Below are 21,398 nucleotides of genomic sequence, written 5' to 3'. Positions count from 1 at the left end.
TCTTATCTCCCTCTACCCAGGCTGTAGATGTAGACATCAATGGTTCTGTAGTAGTGTTATTTACACAGGGGCCTGAGGGGCACAATGCAGTGAGATGCTTTGTGTTAATGCATCTAAGAGCACATCACAAAGGCCAGCCGTCTAGCAGTCAAACCATTGTTGTGAACAAGTCTGTTGGTAGCATCAGACTCTCATTTTGGGGGCGGAAATCAGTGTCCTTTAAATACACCGGGATCAGGCTGCTTCTGTTCCTGTACAGGTTGAAGGATGAAGATGGACAATCACACTCTCTACACTCTGTTTCTAATAGTGAGTTTTCATGTCATCTCGATCTGGAGTGACGATGAGGAGGATCTCTCCTGTCCAGAGCACCAGCAGGCCTTCGAGAGCTCCTGCTATGAGTTTGTGGCTCTCCAGCGCAGTTTCCTCAGCGCTCAGGCTTGGTGTGAGCGGGACGGTGGGCACCTGGCCTTCATTCAGATTGATGAGACCCAACAGTTTCTCCAAAAACACCTGCAGGCGGATCAGGACTGGTGGATCGGACTCGCACCTGCTTCCACCAACCTCACTCTGGACTCTGCTGTCACTGAAGGTATATTTCGAAAGTTCCCTTGCTATGCTTCTCAAGACATGTGTTGTCTTTAATAAAAGCTTTGAAAATATATCTATAGGCTCTTGTGACTAAATAAATAAAATATAAATATATTGACTATTAATTAGAAGCTGCACCTTAACTTTTTAACTTTTACCCCCCTTTTTAAGCATATGTGTGAATTGTAATGGTTGTAATTCATGAATGCTTTTGAATACAGACCTAAGGTTGGTTTCTATAAAAAAAGAAGACTTCTTTATCGCAGAAGTGAAAGCAGCTTCACAATATGAATGTGTAGAAAATGAACTTATAGAAGTTTATATTTACTGTAAAGCAAATGTATTGAACTAAACCTTAAGATTTTATACAAAAAGAATTGCTAGAAAATCAAAGCCAATGTCTAACCAAGTTGTTTTCCAAATTTGAAGTTCTTATCACCCAAAGTGAGCCCACTAAAAGGGTTTGAACTGAAGTACACTTATGGGAATGGCAATGTCCAATTTTAAAACGTTTTCCACAGGATTCATTTTGAATGTACAAGCTTTCGAATGATACATAGGCGTAGTCACGGGTGTGCCAGGGTAAAAATAGATGCAGAATAATAAAATCTTAATACAAATGTTTTTTTTATATTATGCTTAAGTATTAAGTATTAAAGTTACGAGCCTGAGTATAGTTTTACTCATAAACCCAGTTTATTCTGTAAAGTTATTGATACGCCGGGTCAGTTTTTTTTTTTTTTTGCACATTAATCTGACAATAAATGTGGCACACCCAGTTTTTCTTATGCACACCCAGAGACGCCTTTCTGGCTACGCTAGTGGAATGATACTTAATTTATTGATTTTGATACCTATTTGATGATTACTAAAATATTTGGCAAAAAAAAAAAAAAAAAAAAATCTATATATATATATATATATATATATATATATATATATACTTGGCAAATATATATATATATTTGGACCCTACTTGTCAGTGATGCTTTGAATTAGCCAACAAGACACGGACTGTTAAAATGCCTTATCTCTCTTGTCAGCTGCGTTTCACACACAGATAAACTATTTTTCAATCATGCACCTACACTGTAACATCTCCAGCTGCCAGTTGACTCGGGTTATCTCTACACAGCAGCAGGTTGTTAATGGTTCTGTGGCTTGACACCAATCTCTGGCTCTACAAAGACACATATTGCCATATCTCCTTTTGTGCCAGATTTGTCTCTGTTTCTATGGATGGCTATTGTAGGCATGGTGGAAAAGGTTATATAGAAGAGTAGAATGCTCAGTTATCATCATGATGTAAATATCTTTTCAGTTTTTCAGTTGATATATCACAACTCGGTAGAAATTTGTTTCAGCAAAAAGGATACATATTTTTATCAACAGGGTTGCTATCATTTTGCTATCAAATTTTTTTTATTGTAAAATTCAAATTCAAGTCAAATACCTCTTAACACAGACTTGCTCAAAACAAATCTGGATCATCTTATCTGATTTCTGACACTAAATCAATAATTGGTCTTAAGCAATAATACGGTTTGTGAGAAGTGTTTGAATTTGGTTCATATACTGAGGAAGGCATAGACCTTAGTCATGTTAGACACCATATTGAATTTAACGTGGATGAAAGCAAGACTTTGAGGGAAAGATGCTCCACGGCATAAGCAAATAATCTCCATTATGAGATTACAACTCTTTGCTGTTGTTTTAGTTTGTTGCTTTTTAATCTCAGGTCCCTTGTCCTGGTTGGATGGCTCGGATGTTAGTTATTCCAACTGGCTCCGGGATCCCTCGCTGAACGCATCCTGTGGCTCCATCACAAGAAATTCTGGATTTCAGTGGGAGGCCACCAGTAACTGCAACCAGGAGCTCTACTTCATCTGCGAGTTTGGTTGGTCTCTTTTTTATATGAACATATTTGGTAACAACTTTAGTTTGATGGTCCACTTTAGACATTCTACTAACTATAAGTAGCTTTGCAACTATATGTCAACTAACTCTCATTTGTATTAGTAAACTGTCTGCTTTATATTTGCTAACACTTTATTTTGATGCTCCCCAACAGACATGCAACTGACTACAAGGAACTTTGCAACTACGTCAACGTATTATACTAACCCAAACCCCTTACATAACAGTCTATTACAGCCTACTTATACTCTAATGAGACTTATCTGACATAAAGTTGCAAAGCTACATATAGTTAGTAGAATGTCTAAAGTGGACCATCAAAATATAATGTAAACAAATATTTTCCTCCTTAACTTTCCTTTTTGATTTGTTTTGAGCCTGAGTTAGTGATCAATCAATGCTTTTTAGAGTCTGGGCGCTCTTTAGCCTGCGCGGACCACAACGCTACGCTTCAGTGTGGCTCTGGTCAAGTGATAGAGATTGATGACAGCTTCTACGGTAGGAAGACGGTGCATTACTGCAGGTCCAGCCACGCTCCCTCACACACATCTCCACAGCAGGATGAGTGCAGCTGGATCGATATAGTAGATACTGTGTCAGGTACATCCACTGCAACTCTCCCACTATTATATGACACTTTATATGAATAGGTTACACTTAGGTGTCCCATGAACTCAAGCTGTGCCTTACTGCATCCATTATTCAACTCTGTTACCCAACACACTTACATGTTTTATCTGTTAACTGTTATCCCTTCACATATCCATTGATCTTAATGAATTTATTAAGTTTGGTCTTTTTGATTTTTATGTTTATTTACTGTTTATTCCTAAAAAAACACTCATATGAGAGTTTTAAACTGTATGGCGTCCCACTATATTTTGCAGTACATGCATTGACGTGTACTTACCTAAGAAAGTACTGGTAATATAAGGCAACTACATGGGTTAAGGTGAGGTTTAGGGGTAATTCAGGGTTAGTACTAGTTATAACCCAGTTATTGCAATTACTATAATGAGTACATAGTATGCACATGGGGAACAGGACTGTAAAATAAAGTGCAACCCAAAATTTGTCAACATGTTTGTGAAAATTCAAACGCCATTTAAAAAGTTGGAAATTTCAGCAGCTTATGTAATATTTAGTTTGACCTCCCAAGGTTTACAATCAATAGCAATGCGTTAAAAATATCTTTCTAACCATTTGTACCCATTGTTTTTTAAGAGTTACATACCACTTTTTTTTTTACCTTACTGTATTAATGGAAAGTGCCATAAACAATAAAGTGCATTTTATGATTTCAGGCTTTGTAACTTAAGATTTATTATATATTTGCAAAAGTGTTTCATGCAACCACTCCCTAACCTATACAGTTTATTATTAGTGGGGAACATATGGACTTTGCAATGCATTCTTTTTTGTGACTGAAACCATGAAGGGCAATAAAGCGCAAAAAGCTTCTTTATCATTTACAAAAGCACTCGTCAACTATCAGATGACATGCTTCTTAGCCTTAAAAAGGAAATTATGCCCAACTGTACGCACGAATTCAATATTTACAGAGGTATTCACACAATGCTTTATTTGAGTATGTACAATTGTGTATTCAGCAGCATATAGTGATAAATGTTCGAGATTATTTGCACACTGTATGTAAACTGTTCTGTTTCTTGTTCTCCGTCAAGAGCACTGTCACGGGCTGCAGGTGTGTCAGGCCGCCGCCGATATATCATCTTTTGGAGAGCCGTGCCCTGCGCTGGGAAGCTACTTATCAGTGGAATATCATTGCAAAGATGGTCAGAATTCTTTTGTCCTACAAATGGTGTAATATCAAATGAAATCTCAATGTTACCGTTCCCTCACATAAAAAGCATCATATCTGATGTTGATAATATTACTCACTGTGGCCTTTAGACACTTTGTTTATTACCCCAGTACGTGACTGATCGCATGGATTCTGTCATCTTATCTGTTGCACAATCCTCCATTTATTTAGACACGTCGGTCGAAAGAACATTTAAGTTACACAAGCAGTACTTAAAGGTACACTATGTGACTTTTTTTGGTTCAAAATTAACTACATTTAAGTCAATTCATCATCAATCTTTCTCCTAAAACTACGGTGAGCCTATTATAAGTGTTTATATTTTAGACCTGTCGGGATGGTTTTCATGGGAAGTTGTGTACATATATCAGTCGACCGTGTGTGTTCCGTCATATCCGTGACGCGTGTCTGGTGTAGGAGTGGTGTAGGTTAGTTGTTGCCGCTAAATCACCAACCTCTGGGAAATCACCCGTTGTAAAAAAACGCCGAACAGAAGAGAGAAAAGAGAACGAGACAGAGCTCGTAATAAAACAAGAATCAACATCGGCTTGGCTTTTTGAATAGAGTTATCCGATTAATTCATAAAGTTGGGTTTTTAGACCACACAAACACAAAAATCATGAAGTTTTATGACATTGTTGAGTTCCAATCAGTACAGATGCTATACAAAGCAAGGCACAAATTGTTACCAAGCCAAATACAAAGAAGGTTCCAAGAACGTACTGGTTGTTATGAATTACGTGATGATTTAAACTTCAGGACGCAGAAACATTGTACAACTTTGAAAAGTTTTAGCCCTACAGTTAATGGGGTACAATTGTGGAATAATTTGGAGATGAAACGAAGTCCAAACATCAATCTTTTCAAATATAAATATAAACAAAAGATTTTTGAAAAGTATAGAGAAGAAGTAATGATTTGTCACTAGGGGTATTCTACCATGATCAGATACCTTGTTGTCTCTTGTTGTTGTTTTGTTGCTTTTGCACTATGTTCCCTGGTACTATTGTGAAATGAGTACTTTTTGTATTTTTTATGTATTACATTTTGGGGGTGGGCGCTTATAAGCTCTTTGCTTCGGCCCACTCCTTTTGAGCAGAATGGTTACTGCTCAAATAAATAAACAAATAAATAAATAAATAAATATGGTGAGAACTCAGGGGTTTGAAATGGTGAAAAAACGACATGGAGATGATGCCGTTTTTATTACTCGACAGGTAAGTAAGGTATTTTATTGAACAGATAGTTTGCCAAATGTAGCTCTCAGACAGATTACGAACGGTCATATTCATCCGCACAGTCACACAGAGCCGAAGCACAACCAAAATAATGTTCTTCTGCAAAATGCATGCAGTTAGAGAGCCAAAAGTTACATAGTGTACTGAACCTTTAAGACAGAAAACTTTACTGAGACTTCTATGATTTAAAAGTTGACCATGTTTAAATAATTCCTCGTCGAAAAATGTCTTAACATCTAGTCTAATCTTGAACTTTTTAATGATCCCCCCCAATTAATAATATCGACAACAAGACTTCCGGATGATATTAAGACATTGTGCTTCTTGTATTCAGCTCTACGTCTGCTGATGAGCAAACTGGCTGCTGTCTTTGACAACATTACCATCACAGTGAAGTGGTTGCTGCATCCATTTCAAGGCAATCTCACGTGCACTTTGAGTGCTGGAGATGGACACATCATTGATAATTACAGTCCAGAGGAGTGAGTGTTGCCCTTCTGCATGGCACCATGCAACATAATAGCATTATTCAGTATTATATATATATATATATATATATATATATATATATATATATATGTTAACCCTTGTGAAAAAGAAATACACTTTAGCATTCTTTTAAAAAGATTACTTATTACCCAAATAATATATTTTAAAAGAATGTACAGGACTGAATGAAATGAAAATGTATTATAGTTGAAATTATGCAATTATTTTGACTTACTCGGTCAAAAATTAAGGTTCCAAAATGGTGTTTTGTCAACAATTCCATAAAATAACCGTTTTTGTCTCTCCAAAGAACCTTTCAGTGAAAAGTTCTTAATATAACCATTTTCTTTCTTAGAGTGAAGAACATTTTAATAATCTAAAGAACCCTTTGAGGAATGGAAAGGTTCCAAGGATGTAAAAGGTTCTTCATGGAACCATTGTGCAGATAAAGAACCACTTATGTAGTACATCTTATAATTTTATAATTATATCTATTGTCTTCGGAATATGGTTATAGTAGTACTAACAAGCATTTATGGTCAACTAAATTAGACTTTTAATGACATTTCTGTGGAAACATGCATGTAATGCATTTGTAATTAAACATTTGTAATGATGATGTTATAATTAAGCAAATTTTAAAAAATAATTTACTTATCAATTAACATACTACTATTAAAACTATAATCATGTACTAAACATGTGCTTCAGTGTGTCCAACACATCAAAATAAGTATACTTCACTAAAGCATGACAAAAGATTATTCAAATGTAATGGAAAAAGTGTAAAAGAAAGTGTACTGAAGTGTGTTATGAAACATGACAATGAACAGTGCACTTAAAATGTCTTTTTATTTCATTATTATTATATTATCTAGTATAGCATAGTTTGTTTTATACTTTCAAGTATAAAATATGCCTTCAAGATTTGAAGTACCCAATACAATTAAGCACACTTCTTTTTCACAAGGGAACTTTGACTGACTGTGCTTGACTGTGAAAACTCTTTAGGATGGAGAACGTGGTCCATAAGTACAGTCGTGCTGGAGTATTCACTGTGGGAGTGGAGTGCAGCACCAGTGAATGGCATGTGACAGCTCACAAAACCATAACTATCCAGGAACCAATTGGAGAGTTTGGGACTATAAAGTGCCACAGCATGAATCAATCCACAGACTATACGAACTGCAAAGCACTTTATAATAACCCTCTGAAAATCCAAGTGGAGTTAGACGCAGGTAAAAAAAAAAAATGTTTTATTGTTATTATTATTTAATTATTTTCTGAGGAAAAGGAATACAGTTTTATGAAAGCTTGTTTACACAGTGGCATACATTTTATTTCTTATTATTTCACATTTCTGACTTTTTTTCTTGCAATTGCACGTTTAAATCTCACAATTCTGACTTTATTGTTGTAAGTTTATATCTCGCAATTCTGACTTTATTGTTGTAAGTTTATATCTCGCAATTCTGACTTTATCGTTGTAAGTTTATATCTCGCAATTCTGGCTTTATTTTTGTAAGTTTATATCTCGCAATTCTGGCTTTATTTTTGTACGTTTATATCTCGCAAATATGACTTTAATTGTATACCTTTATATCTCGCAATTCAGTCTTAATTTTTTTACGTTTATATCTTGCATTTCTGACTTTATAAAAAGTCCGAATTGTGAATTGTGCAATTCTTACAATATTTCTTGCAATTGTTGCAATATTTCTAAGTCTTATTATCCATTTACTTACATTCATTTTCAACCACCAGATGACAAAAACATGTATATTGATTCAAAGGACATTATATATAGTGCCTAGTTTAAGTGAACATACCCATGCTAAAGTTGACTAAAAAGAGGAATAAAAAATCATCTTTTGGAAATTGATCTTAATGCCTTAATTTAAAAAATGAGGAAAAATCCAACCTTTAAGGACTCTAATTTTCTTTGTGAATGAATAATGTATCATAAATAAATAAATGTTCTTCCTTAAAATACAGGGTGCATAAGTCAGGACACCCCTATGTTAAATTCCCATAGAGGCAGGCAGATTTTTTTTTAAAGGCCAGTTATTTCATGGATCCGGGATACTATGCATCCTGATAAAGTTCCCTTGGCCTTTGGAATTAAAAAAGCCCCACATCATCACATTGCCTTCCCTTGGTGTTATTTCAGTTAGCCTAATAGCTGGTTTGATTTGCATTGAGAGATGATCTTATGGAAAGTGCCCCATGTCTATCTATGGGAATTTAACATAGGGGTGTACTGACTTATGCACCCTGTATTTCAAGGAAGAACATTTATTTATTTACGATACATTATTCATTCACAAAGGAAATTGGTGTCCTTAAAGGTTGGATTTTTCCTCATTTTTTAAATTAAGGCATTAAGATCAATTTCCAAACGATGATTTTTTATTCATCTTTTTAGTCAACTTTAGCATGGGTGTGTTCACTTATGCAAGGCACTGTAAGTGTTAAAAAACGGACAAAATTTAAATGAACGTTTACCTCCGTTAGGAACAAATATAACCTACAAAATTCAGCATGGAGATACAGAGCTGGTCTCCACATCTGCCATCAGAGGGATCGTTCCCCATGACATCCCTGTATCTCCAGAGGTCCAGCAGCAGCTCGGGCCAGGCTGCCACCAGCTCACTGTTGTGGCTCTCAACGGGGTGACGCCGAAACACGTCTCCACCGACCTGGATCTGTGCTTGCTGGAGCCAGTGGAAGGCCTCATAGCAGACGTGGAGCGTGAGCATGAGCAGTGTCCGGTGCGTGTCCTCCATGTCAATGTGACTCTGGCTCGGGGAGCTCCGGTGCAACTGCAGTTCATGCTGTCTGGAGCCAATCACACCTTCTCTGAGATGCAGGAGATGCTGCATGGAGGTCCACAGCTTTTCCACATCTCAAACACAATACAAGGTGCTTCCATTTGATTGACACTTACTTTGCATGGCCAAAAGTGGATGTTTCATTTCAAAACATTTATAGTTTTCACGTGGCGTCACACCCTTATACACTCTAAAAAATGCTGGGTTGTTTTAACCCAAATTTGGATCAAATATGGACAAACCGAGCCATTGGGTTACTTTTTGGTAACGCTTCATTTTACAGTCCTGTTCCCCATATACATACTATGTACTTATAGTACCACAACTTGGTAATAACTAGGTACTAACCCTGAACCTACCCCTAAACCTAACCTTAACCCATGTACTTACCTTATATTACCCAATACTTTCTTAGGTAAGTACACTGTAAGTACATGTACGTTAACGCACTGTAAAATTAAGCATTATTACCCAGAATTTTCTTAGGTAAGTACACTGTAAGTACACGTAAGTTAACGTACTGTAAAATGAAGCGTTACCTACTTTTTTTAATTAAATTTTTAACCCAATGTTAGAGTTTGTCCATATTTGACCCAAAATTGGGTTAAAACAACCCAGCATTCTTTAGAGTGTAGAAAAGCCCACCTGAAGGGCAAAACAAGGCTTTGCTCTGCTAACCCATACGTTACTTTTTCCAGGTTTGTGCTAAAGTACTAAGACATTGTTATTAAAAGGCCAAATTCAGCATCTTATTGATGACACATGCTGGTAAAGCAGATGTGCAAAGAATATGAATGTGACACATTAAGCTAAGTTGCCCTCCTGGTCACTTTGCGCCACTGAAAATATGAAAATGGATTTGGACATACTGTATATTTAAATATACATTATTATGAAAAAAAATAATCCTAACCCTTTTGGTTATGTAGTGTGTATTTCGATCACATAGCTTGCAGGTTCTTCAGTCTGGTTGTTTCTCTATCCTATCATTTAGGCAAATTTAATGTTGTGGTCAGAGCAGAGAATTCCTTCTCAAGCTTGGAAATGGATGGTGGAAACACAACAGTTTACTGTGACAACGAAACAGTGAACCAACAGGATGGAGACACAGTATGTGATCCAGAGTCAAACGCATACACTTCATTCAAGCATTCAATACTTAAGCTCAAATTCAAGAGCTCTATGTGAGATGTTGTTGATTACCATAGAAGATAATTTCAACATCATTATTTTGTAAAAACAAATCGTGTTTACAATAATGTAATGTATAGAAAATGCATGCAAGTCTGTGGTTATTTTGGTTAGACCTTGCATTTAAAAATAATTTGGCTGTATTTTGAAATAATGTGTAATTTAGAATTATTCCAGTGCAACGACTTGCGCCTTAGTTCCACTGTAAATGCATTATTGTGTCACACTTTAGTTCAGTGTCCAATTCTCACTACGACTTTTGCCTCAACAAACTCCTAATTACGGCTTGTTAATAGTTAGTTAGGTAGTTGTTAAGTTTAGGATTAGGGATGTAGAATAAGGCTTTCATATGTGCTTTATAAGTACTAATAAACAGCCAATACCCTAGTTATATGCATGCTAATTAGCAACTAGTTAAAGGGATAGTTCACCCAAAAATGAAAATTATGTCAGTATTTACTCACCCTCATGTTGTTCCAACCCCGTAAGACCTTCGTTCATCTTCGGAACACGATTTAAGATATTTTTGATGAAATCTGAGAGCTGGATCACTCCTCCATAGGCTTCTAAGGGATTGAAACTTGCCGGCCTCAAAGTTATTAAAGATATCGTTAAAATAGTCCAAGTGACTACAGTGGCTCAATCTTAAGTTTATCAAGCGACGAGAATACGTTTAGTGCGCAAAAACAAACAAAAATAACGACTTTATTTCAACTATACAATTCTTTCTCTGTGGGCCTCTAGTCAGTTAATTTAGTGTAATTGCGTAGAGCTACGTCACACGGAGGCTCACTATTGGCCGACGCTGGTCATGTGTGTGATGCGTGTGACGTACAACAACAGAAGCTCTACGCTATTACACTAGTGAACTGACTCGAGGCCCACAGAGAAGGAAATGAATAGTTGAAATAAAGTCGTTATTTTTGTTTTTTTGTGCACAAAAAGTATTTTCGTCGTTTGATAAACTTAAGATTGAGCCACTGTAGTCACTTGGACTATTTTAACGATGTCTTTAATAACTTTTCGGGGAACAAGTTTCAATCCCTTAGAAGCCTATTGAGGAGTGATCCAGCTCTCAGATTTAATCAAAAATATCTTAATTCGTGTTCTGAAGATGAACGAAAGTCTTACAGGGTTGGAAAAACATGAGGGTGAGTAATTACTGACAGAATTTTCATTTTTGGGTGAACTATCCCTTTAATAGTGAGAATCAGACCCTAAACTAAATTGTTACCCATTTTGTTTGTTTTTACAAACTGATGGTATTCAAATTATTTCCTGGATGCCATATATGTTTTCAATACTTTTACTTGTACTGAGCCCAGAACATTCCTGTAAAAAAAGCAACACATCCATTACACTTCTGTAATTTCAACAGATCGATGAGCATGTGAGAACTCCCAGAACCTTTAATCTGCATATCACTGTAGATCCAGAGATCCCAGTCATCGGCACTACCAGCGTCAAGCTGTATGTTGATAAACTTGAAGATGACAACGCTGTCTGGAAATGCAGTAAGTACTACTATAACTCAATCACAAATATTGTGTTTTGATCCAAGGAGGTCTATAATAACTGAAGAAATCTCAATAGCAGTTACTTGGATTTCTAAAGAAACTGGCCAATGATGAAACATTGACTATATTATTGTGAAGTACTTGCAATATATGTTGCTTGCAATCAGTTTAGTCTGAATACATGGATACTTTTGAATAGCCATCAGTGGAGAAAGATGCTTTTTGTCACATCTGTCGATATTATCGGGGTGGTCACCTTGATTTTGCAGTGCAACATGTTCCTGGATCTACATGGTTTATTGATCCTGACCTGGAACAACATTCCTGTCCAAAAAGTAGTCCTATCCCTATCCCTAAACCTAAAACTGCTCATAAGATATCCCTAAAATCACAGGGCAATGATGGTGAATAACACTGATGTAGAAGCACCGAACCCTGGTTTTAAGCCTAAACTTGACAAACTCTAAACTTGTCCCTCAAATCTGATTGGTTGATTTGAATGATGAGCACGTTGGACTCTGTGAAATCCCGTTCACGCTTTCTTTCCCTTTCCTTTGTACAGTAGGTGACACTTGCCCCTGTCCGGCTGATGTGAGATCTAGAGATTATGAGATATCCGAAGCTTGTCTTCCACCAGTATACAGTTTCTCAGTGTATACTGTACATGCCAGGTCAAATGGTCACATTCAAACTGGAACCAGATGCATCACTGTGATTCCTAGGGAAAATATGAAGCTCACTCTTACGTAAGAAGAATGTAACCGATTGGATTAATTTGATCAAAATGTATTTGTTGTCATTTTTGCTACTTTGAAACCGGTCTATACTTGATCTCCTGTCTCTTTAGCTGTTCCAACTGCGATCCAGTGAACGTTGCCGACAGTGTGAAGCTGCAGGTGCAGTGTGAAGGATGTGAGAAAATAGTTTGGTACTTCCAGAGCACTATGGATTTTATTGTAAGTATTTTTATTTTGAGTTATGTCATTAAACCTGTAGCTTTAAAGAGATCTTTCAGTGTGCTTTCTGAAAATCAATCCAGTTCTGCATGTTATCCCTTCTGAAAAAAAAGTACATTCATAGCTTTTATGCTAAAATAAAAGCGTTATTTTAGCATGCTATTAAAATAAGCATTATTCAAAATAATATACTTTAAAAGAATATATTATATTCTAAATTACAACAAATGCAGTTAACTGAACTTTAGAGTGATTTTTCAACCCACTTAAGTACATCTTTATGTGTAATTTCTTAATTACTTCTATATTTCATTGAAATATGATGAAAGTGTACTGCCGAACGCACTGGCAAGCATTTATGGAAAACTACTTTGATGTTGTTTCTATTTAAACTTGTTTTTAAATGTATTTGTACTTACACATATGTAATGATAAAGTTCCATTTAAAATAAATACATTAACTTTCAATGTAATGTCAATAAACACACCACAGTTAAAATTATAATCAAGTACTTAATGTACTTTAGTATGTTAGCCAACACATAAAAACAAGTGTACTTCACTAAAGCATGACAAAATATTAAAACTTTCAATATGACATTATTACAAAGTGTACTTCAGTGTTGAGTGTTAAGTATACTCTATTTAAATGGCCCTTTATTTAATTAAGGTTATAATTATAATATAGGCTACCATTAATATTATCTGCATGTATATTTTTTTAAATATCTAATTGTAAAATTTGAAGTTCAATTAATCTCACTTCTTTTTCAGAAGTGACCTACATCAGTTTTTTTAAACATGACACAATGTGCTTGGATGGTGTATTAAAATAAAAATGACTTTTTTACAGGGTTTGCAAAGCCGCTGTAACTCGGAGTCATTGAAAAAGCCGTTGATACAGCAGGCAGAGGGCAGCAGCTCTTATACCATAGAGACTGATGTACTTCGAAAAGCAAAGCGGGATATCACAGTGGTGGTTTATGGTAAGAGTTGCTTTACTTGTAAATTGTACCCATTCTTCCAGTAGCACCTCAATGCAGTACATGAGATCCACGGGGAGGAGTCGGATCATGATCCAAGGGGCGGAGATGGGTAGGATTAGGGGTGGGTTTAGGGATTAGGGGTGGGGTTAGGGATCAGGGGGCGGAGATGGGTAGGTTTAGGGATTAGGGGTGGATTTAGGGATCAGGGAGCGGAGATGGGTGGGTTTAGGGATTAGGGATGGGTTTAGGGATCAGGGAGCGGAGATGGGTAGGTTTAGGGGTGGGTTTAGGGATTAGGGGTGGGGTTAGGGATCAGGGGGCGGAGATGGGTAGGTTTAGGGATTAGGGGTGGGTTTAGGGATCAGGGAGCGGAGATGGGTGGGTTTAGGGATTAGGGATGGGTTTAGGGATCAGGGAGCGGATATGGGTAGGTTTAGGGGTGGGTTTAGGGATTAGGGGTGGGGTTAGGGATCAGGGAGCGGAGATGGGTAGGTTTATGGATTAGGGGTGGGTTTAGGGATTAGGGGTGGGGTTAGGGATCACGGGGCGGAGATGGGTAGGTTAAGGTATATGTAAGGTGGGAGGAGTTGGATCTGGATCCGACTCCTCCCCGTGGATTTCATGTTCCGCAGTGAGGACCATCTCCATTCTTCTGAGGGGTGGCCCCAAAATGACAGAAATCACACTTAAAAATGTATAACTTTCAATGCACAGATAACTATATATCAAAACAAGCAGCACCTGCACATGCCATTTTTGGTTACTTCTACATACATGCTGTTAGAGTTTTACTTCATCACAGTAACTATGAACATGTTTCACTAGTTTTTTTTTTCAACCAGAAAGTGTAAATTTTATGTGTCATTTTACCATTTGGAACTTTTTTTTTTTTTTTTTTTTTTGCTTGAAAATAGTATTTGTGCTGTCTTTAAATATATATATATATAAATGTTGGTTTGACATTACTATCTAATGCAGTGACATTCATATATTTAACATCACATATATTATATATGGCTTTTTGGGACCACCAAATTAGGTAACACTTTATTTTACATCGTCCTTGTTATACATTACATTTAAATATATATAAAAATATGTAAATATATTAAAAACGGTAGCACTTTATTTGACAGTCCTGTTCCCCATGCGTATATTATGTACATATTGTAGTAATTGCAATAACTGGGTAATAACTATGCACTAACCCTGAACCTACCCCTAAACTTAACCTTAACTCATGTAGTTACCTAATATTACCAGTACTTTCTGAGGTCAGAAAACTTTAAGTACACGTAAATGCACGTACTGTAAAATAAAGTGCAACCCTAAAAACAGTAAATGATGCATAATTACGTGTAACTAACCCTAAACCAAACCCTAACCCTAAAACGTACATTCTGTTAATGAATACTACTCAGTACTTATTTGTGTAATTACACTGTAACAATGACACCTTAAAAGACTTACACATTTTAATGTGACATTGTTACAGTGTAGTTATATATTTAAGTACTGAGTAATATTAAGCTACTACATGTACTTACTATAGGATTAGGGTAGGATTAGGATTTGATTAAGGGTTAGTTGCATGTAATTATGCATCATTTACTGTTATTACTATGGTAAGTACATGTAACATATGTAACAATGACACTGAAAGATAGTGTTACCAAATAAAGTTTAACTCCAAATTATTTGTGTGACTAATATTAATGAACTTTGAGACCCCAATTGATTAATGCCAAATCTGTGTTTTCTCTTAGCCATCAAAGACAGTTCATCTGGATCTGCTAGATACACTGTTCCCATTGTTAGTGCAACCGTTACTGAGCCCTCATCAGAAGACCTTTCGCCTTTGCCGGCTACGGTGTCTCCATCTTCTCATACTCCTGACAAACCCCTGAAGCCCGTAACGCCCCCCGTCGTCTTGCGTCCTCCCTCCTGCATCATTAGCCCTCTCGTGGGTGATGTTCTCTCTCCCTTTCAGATCAGGTGCTCTGTGGATCCATCTTTCTGCAAAGCCAGGGCCTGTGTGTTCTGCTTCAAAACTGCCGGTGGTGAGAAATGGGATTTTTATTCTAAATTTTGTTCTTCCTGATAAAAGTAAAGTCAGCCTATGCCTATAGAAGTTAACTCCTTGTACTTTGACCTATTTTGCAGGTAATTATTTTTACTGTGGCGCCGAGCCCACGGTGGAGTCGCTTTACCTCCCTCTAGGGAATGTACATAACAACTACAGTCTGGAAGTGGACATCACTGTTAGGAACGCAGCGGGTGTTACTGCTGACACGGCTGTAACCATTTGGGTTTGTAGTTGAGCCTATTTGTTTATGAGAATCTTTTTAAAAGAAAGTAAAAAAACACACAAAAAAAACACTTACAATTCAGCTAAATTAATAAAACAGATGGCTCATTCTCATATAACTCTGCCAGTAGTCCCTCAAACATGTAATAAATCACTGGCAAATTTCAAGAAATTATATTTTTTTCACTTCAGGCCCAAAATACCAGATCTGTAACGACTACACAGTGAGGGACCAGCACAGAAGGATGAATATTTAGATAATATAACAATTGACCAATCCTAAATATGTAGCTTGTTTTTAGTTTTTTATCATTACTAATCTTGACCCTAATTCAGCCCTGTCACTCACAGTAAGTTTGGAATCTATATACTTATTTATGCTTGATAATATGATTATATATCTGAGTAAATTCTAGTAGTTAGGTTATTCAGGTTTGTCTTGTAATAAATCAAACATTACAAATTAAAAACCAACTGAATTCCCTTTCAAAAAATATTTTGTGCCAGCAATTGTACTTTTAGTATATGCCTTGGCCTATTTTGTCTCAAGAAAAAAAAATCAGTAATGAACGATAATCATTGATCATAAAAAACTATATAAATAAACAATGACATTGTAAACCAATAAATTCAATAAATGCAATATTTAGGTCAACCAATTCTTTTTTTTAAACCAAATTATTATTTTTTATTAATATGTAATAGTGATGAATCGGAACATGCAAATTTGCAACAAATAAAAAAAATATTATTGTTTATATTTTATTATGCATTACGTATTAATGTCAGGGATTTGTCTTGTCTTAGTTTTCATTGTGTTCAGTTGCTATTTTCCTTCGACCCAGTTTCCCCGTTTCTCTCTTTGATTCATCTCATTCACCGGTCCCTTATTAATTAGATCCTTTCTTTGCTCTATGTATTTAAGCTCTCGGTTTCAGTCTGTCCATTGTCCTGTATAGTTTACGTTACGAGGTTGTGTTTCTCCATGTTATTCTCCTGTTTCTTGTGTTGGAAGTTATAATTAAAGAGTATTTAGTTTATTCCTTCGTCATTTTCATATCAGCCACATACCGTGACAATTAAACAGAGTGTAATCTATCAATGGATGTAGCATAAAGCCTATGATGATTTATCCTGTTAATAAAATGTCAGTACTAGGTTATGGGGACCATAACGTGAGAATTAGTCAGACAGATAAAATGGAAAGAGTGACATACAAAAAGAATGACAGCCAAGACAGAATTGTGGAAATGAAATTGTTGTGCATGATATTCCAGGTAAAGGACACCAGTACTAAGCACACAGTTGGAGATCTTCAGGCACTGGTTTCCAGTCAGGTGTCTCAGCTGCAGCAACAAGGTCGACTCACTGGGCCAGCGCTGGCACAAATGTTCCAGTCAGTGTCCAACAGACTGAATGATGCATTACTTGACGAACAGCATGACAGTCTCAAACAAGAGGTAGTCTATAGGGAATATGGACATTCAGTTTTTATATTCCCAGTGTTTATCTTACCCCTCTGCCTTTAATTATTACATTGTTTAAATTAATACATTTTTAGCTGTTATTTTGTATATGTACATTTCTGAAATACATAACTTATGAGATATTTACTGTCAGAGTGAAACTCAAGAATCCAATTGCAAGTGAAAAAAGCAAGGCAAATAGTCAGAAGTTGTTAGTGCATGTGAAACAGATCCTAGTAGCATGAAGACTGCAACAGGCTGAAGTAATCTACATAGGGCTGGTACATCCAAAATGGATAAGTATCCACACAAGACAGGAAAATCCACACAAGGCTGGTCAAAGTCACAGGAACTGAGGACTAGAGAGGAGCTAGTGAGAATCAGGACAGGACGTGAACAAACAACGATCTGACAACAAACACAGCAAAGCTAGGCAGATATAGGAGTGGTAGTGCCCAGGAGGTGCAGCCACTCTGATGGTCATCACCAAGGTTGCTAGGTAACACTAACCATAGATATATACACTAGATGTCACCTTGGGGTTCTAAGCATGCGTCAAAACCGCCGCCATCTTGGAACAGGGGTCTTGTCATAGGAAATAGCAAGGTAACGCTGAATTCATAGATGATGCCGGACATTTTTGCTGCGTATGGATGTTCACACGAACGAAATCTAAAAACCAGACAGGTAGGGATTACATTTCACAAGAATGTGAAATTTTGTAAATTTTTGTAAATTTATCTGAATGATAAATACATGTCTGAACAGTTGGAACGAACCAAAACAACTAGAAAATCGCATTCATGACGATTTATGGTGATTTTATTTCCGTTAGACCTTTTCCTACATTGACGCTGATGAATTAAAGAGGAGGGGCTCCCCTGTTCCATGATGGCGGCTCTATTGATGCATTCGTTCCAATGAACTGCCGTAGCCAAGGCGACATCTAGTGTATATATCTATGAACACTAACAAGCAATCAGACAGGTGACAACAACAGGCAGACATGCAGAGAAGAACACATAGACCCATGAACCCTGACATTTACCTGATAACAGATCTCTCTAAATTGTAATGTGGACTCCATTTTCTGTAAAACTGCTTTGAAATGATGTGTTTTGTAAAAAGCGCAATACAAATAAATGTGAATTGAATTGAATGTGTTGTAAGTCTGAATAACCAAACACAGTATGTCTCTTCTGACTAAAGCTAAGACAAGAGATGTTACTGAGTTTGGGTGTTGCCACAAGCTCAATCCCACCAAAGAATCCAGCAGAGGTGCAGATGAGCGCTAATGTGGTTGCAGGCCTTACCACACAAGGTCATGAACTGACAGGCACTGCGCAGGTACTTTGAAACAGTCGGGATAAATTTAGATGGTAGTAATACCTTAGTAGTAATACACCTCTTTCCTAACTTATCCATACTGGCTACAGTTACAGGCAAGTTCTCTGCTGACAAACCTCAGTAAGTCCCTGGTCTCTTTGACACATTCTGGTGAGGAGTCCTCTGAACATATACTGCAAGCATCCACACCAATAATTGACGCTGTTAGTAACATCCTCAAAGTTTCCTCCAATACTTCTGAACAGGTACAACACCACACCCGAGCCAAGCTTCACGTGCTGATTTAAAACCATCATTCTTGACACTGTTTTCAATCCCCTCTGTTACAGAATGAGATCTCCAGTCATTTACTAAACACTGTGGACAATGTTCAGAGTGCCTTGTTGGCTGGGAAAAAGGTGAACCAGCAGCCCACCATACTGAGCACTACAGTTTTTGGTTTATATGTCAACAGGTAAGAGAATAAAGTACATTAATTGTACACAAGCAAAAATGCTAATTTTATGGGGTCTTTTCAATGCAGCCTAAGCCGTAAGACAAATCAATCATTCTTGCTCTTTCAGAATATCACCAGATGGTCTTCAGAAACAGCCCTTTAACATTCAGAAGAACAGCTCTGCCAGTTTTATGCTCCCATCTCTGGGCTCTGATGTTCTGTCTACAGATGAACCAGTAGATGTACGGGTGAGTTGTGTGAATTTATTCATTTTGCAGATGCTTTTATAAAGAGTGTGATTATACAAATGTGATTCATCCTAAGGAGGCAATAACAAAATAATCAACATAAGCAGGACACGGTTCAGGGCTCAATGAAAATATTTGTTTCCGTTTTTTTGCTGTTTATTGAATATTAAAAGGAATTTGGCTGGCCGAGTAGGGTTGTGAAGATCACTCCACTAGTAAGGAACAGGGAACGTGAATGTTTGGGAAAGTGATTTTGTGCTTTTCTGTGATGGCACCACAAGGTGCCACTCAATCACCGACCTCAGGCTTCTGGAGGGGATGTCAATTTGTAAGAGGGAGTAAAGGTAAATTGTTCTGTATGCAGGCATCAATGTCTTGAACCAGTAGCCAGTGAAGAGAGATTAAGAGAGGTGTAATGTGGGCTGTCTTGGGCTCATCCAAGTTCTGTAGCATTTGTAGAGGTTTGATTATACATGTTAGACATCCTGCCAGAAGAGCATTATAATAGTCTACTCTAGAAGTTACAAGGGCCTGGATGAAGAGTTGTGCTGCATCCTCAGTTAGGAAGGGCCTGATATTCCTAATGTTGTGCAGTGCAAACCTTCATGACCGTGCTGTCTTTGCAAAGATTTTTTTGTATGTCAATTGGTCATAAAAGATTACTCAAAGGTTTCTGGCAGATCTGGTTGAATTATTGTTGAAATGTTGGAGTGGCCGGAAAGACAAGAAACCTCTTCGATAGATTGAGTTGGAGATGGGATTGTCTGGTTGTAATAAAAAGTTGAGTTGTGTGCATAACATTGGTGGTAAAAATCATGTGCCTGTACAAAAGTTCCCAGTAATGTAGTGTATATGGAGAAGAGTACAGGTCTAAGCACTGACCCTTGAGGTACCCTGTGACTAGTTGATGGGCTTTGGACACCTTTCCCCTCCAGACAACCTTGAAACTTAGACGTCTCTAAGAGGTAAAATTCAAAGATTAGATTTCTGTATTGTTAATTTATTCTTGAACCTATTACAGATGACAAGTTTTGGAATAAATCCATTCTCATGGTCTGAGGGCGACCGTATCAGTGGATCAGTGGGGTCTCTTTCTCTTACCAAAATGAATGGCTCTGTGATTACAGTGGCAAATCTCACTGAGGAGATTGAGGTAAAATAATATTGTCAGCTAGTGTCCAAAAGCTTGGCTACTGTAAATATAAAACATCCAGACCTTATCTATCTTTTTGATTTTCTAGATTCTCCTACCAAGGCCGGATATGGCAGAGGTTAACCAAACTCTTCTGGAACTAGGAAACTTCAGCACCGTGGTCATTAATGTGACTGCACCCAATATATTTCTGGTTTTCAAGTTGGACCCCTCAGAGGAGATTCCTCTGCAGTTGCTCCTGGGTTTTCAGGACTACCCTAATGATACAAATTATGAGGCTCGGATCCAACTGCCTCAAGTGGGCAACTCTGAAGGTTATTAACAAATATAAACAATTCAACAGAATTTATGAAATAATATTTGCAAAAGATAATTATTCTGTTTTTTTGTGGCGCAGAGGAGAGGTACACATGGGTGCTTAACCCTAGGGAGATGACAATGGAAGTAGGCGTTTACTATCTTCTGGTGAGGCCAGTTGTTGGTGCAGGGGTGAATTCGACAAATGCCTCAGTTTTCATCACAACCATTGCTGCTCACTGTTTGTATTGGGATGAGATGAAGGCCAATTGGAGTGGTGATGGCTGTAGGGTAAGCTGAACAACCAAGGTCTTTTGAGGACCATTCACACTAACAGTGATTTTATCGCTGGACGTCACCAAATGACTATATTTTATTCTTTTTGAGGTGTCACTTCTCATCTCATAAAGTCTTTCTATTTTGTTGAGTCACTGCCCACATTGAATTGCCAACAATCACTGATATCGCAAATTGCCAACATTCATTGAAAATAAGTGACTTCCAGTTGGTATGTCAGTGCAATCACTCTTGGTGTGAACACCCCTTTAAACTGAATAAACATGTAATTTATACATGGACCTCATGGTTAGAGCTTTTCTTTT

General features: G+C 37.1%; 1 protein-coding gene across 1 annotated transcript in view; it reads left to right on the top strand.

The window, feature by feature from the left end:
* The first annotated feature begins 247 nt into the window (after nt 1-247).
* pkd1l2a (polycystic kidney disease 1 like 2a) overlaps nt 248-21,398 on the top strand; it is a 31,856-nt gene continuing 10,705 nt past the window's right edge. The window contains exons 1-22 of the mRNA XM_077201650.1: nt 248-592; nt 2,330-2,488; nt 2,917-3,108; nt 4,194-4,304; nt 5,906-6,053; nt 7,072-7,298; nt 8,575-8,982; nt 9,886-10,001; nt 11,461-11,596; nt 12,162-12,345; nt 12,447-12,555; nt 13,409-13,541; nt 15,308-15,601; nt 15,705-15,850; nt 17,127-17,309; nt 18,525-18,662; nt 18,752-18,907; nt 18,992-19,116; nt 19,226-19,346; nt 20,368-20,499; nt 20,588-20,813; nt 20,897-21,087. Of these exons, the coding sequence (XP_077057765.1) occupies nt 268-592; nt 2,330-2,488; nt 2,917-3,108; nt 4,194-4,304; nt 5,906-6,053; nt 7,072-7,298; nt 8,575-8,982; nt 9,886-10,001; nt 11,461-11,596; nt 12,162-12,345; nt 12,447-12,555; nt 13,409-13,541; nt 15,308-15,601; nt 15,705-15,850; nt 17,127-17,309; nt 18,525-18,662; nt 18,752-18,907; nt 18,992-19,116; nt 19,226-19,346; nt 20,368-20,499; nt 20,588-20,813; nt 20,897-21,087 (3,960 nt within the window). The 5' untranslated portion in view covers nt 248-267. The remainder of the gene's footprint in view (nt 593-2,329; nt 2,489-2,916; nt 3,109-4,193; nt 4,305-5,905; nt 6,054-7,071; nt 7,299-8,574; nt 8,983-9,885; nt 10,002-11,460; nt 11,597-12,161; nt 12,346-12,446; nt 12,556-13,408; nt 13,542-15,307; nt 15,602-15,704; nt 15,851-17,126; nt 17,310-18,524; nt 18,663-18,751; nt 18,908-18,991; nt 19,117-19,225; nt 19,347-20,367; nt 20,500-20,587; nt 20,814-20,896; nt 21,088-21,398) is intronic.

Source organism: Siphateles boraxobius, unplaced genomic scaffold (assembly GCF_051911475.1).
Source record: "Siphateles boraxobius isolate OS27281-9 unplaced genomic scaffold, OSU_SipBor_1 48, whole genome shotgun sequence".
Taxonomy (NCBI): domain Eukaryota; kingdom Metazoa; phylum Chordata; class Actinopteri; order Cypriniformes; family Leuciscidae; genus Siphateles; species Siphateles boraxobius.
Note: the sequence above shows the minus strand (reverse complement) of the source record. Positions and strands in the feature narration are given on the sequence as shown.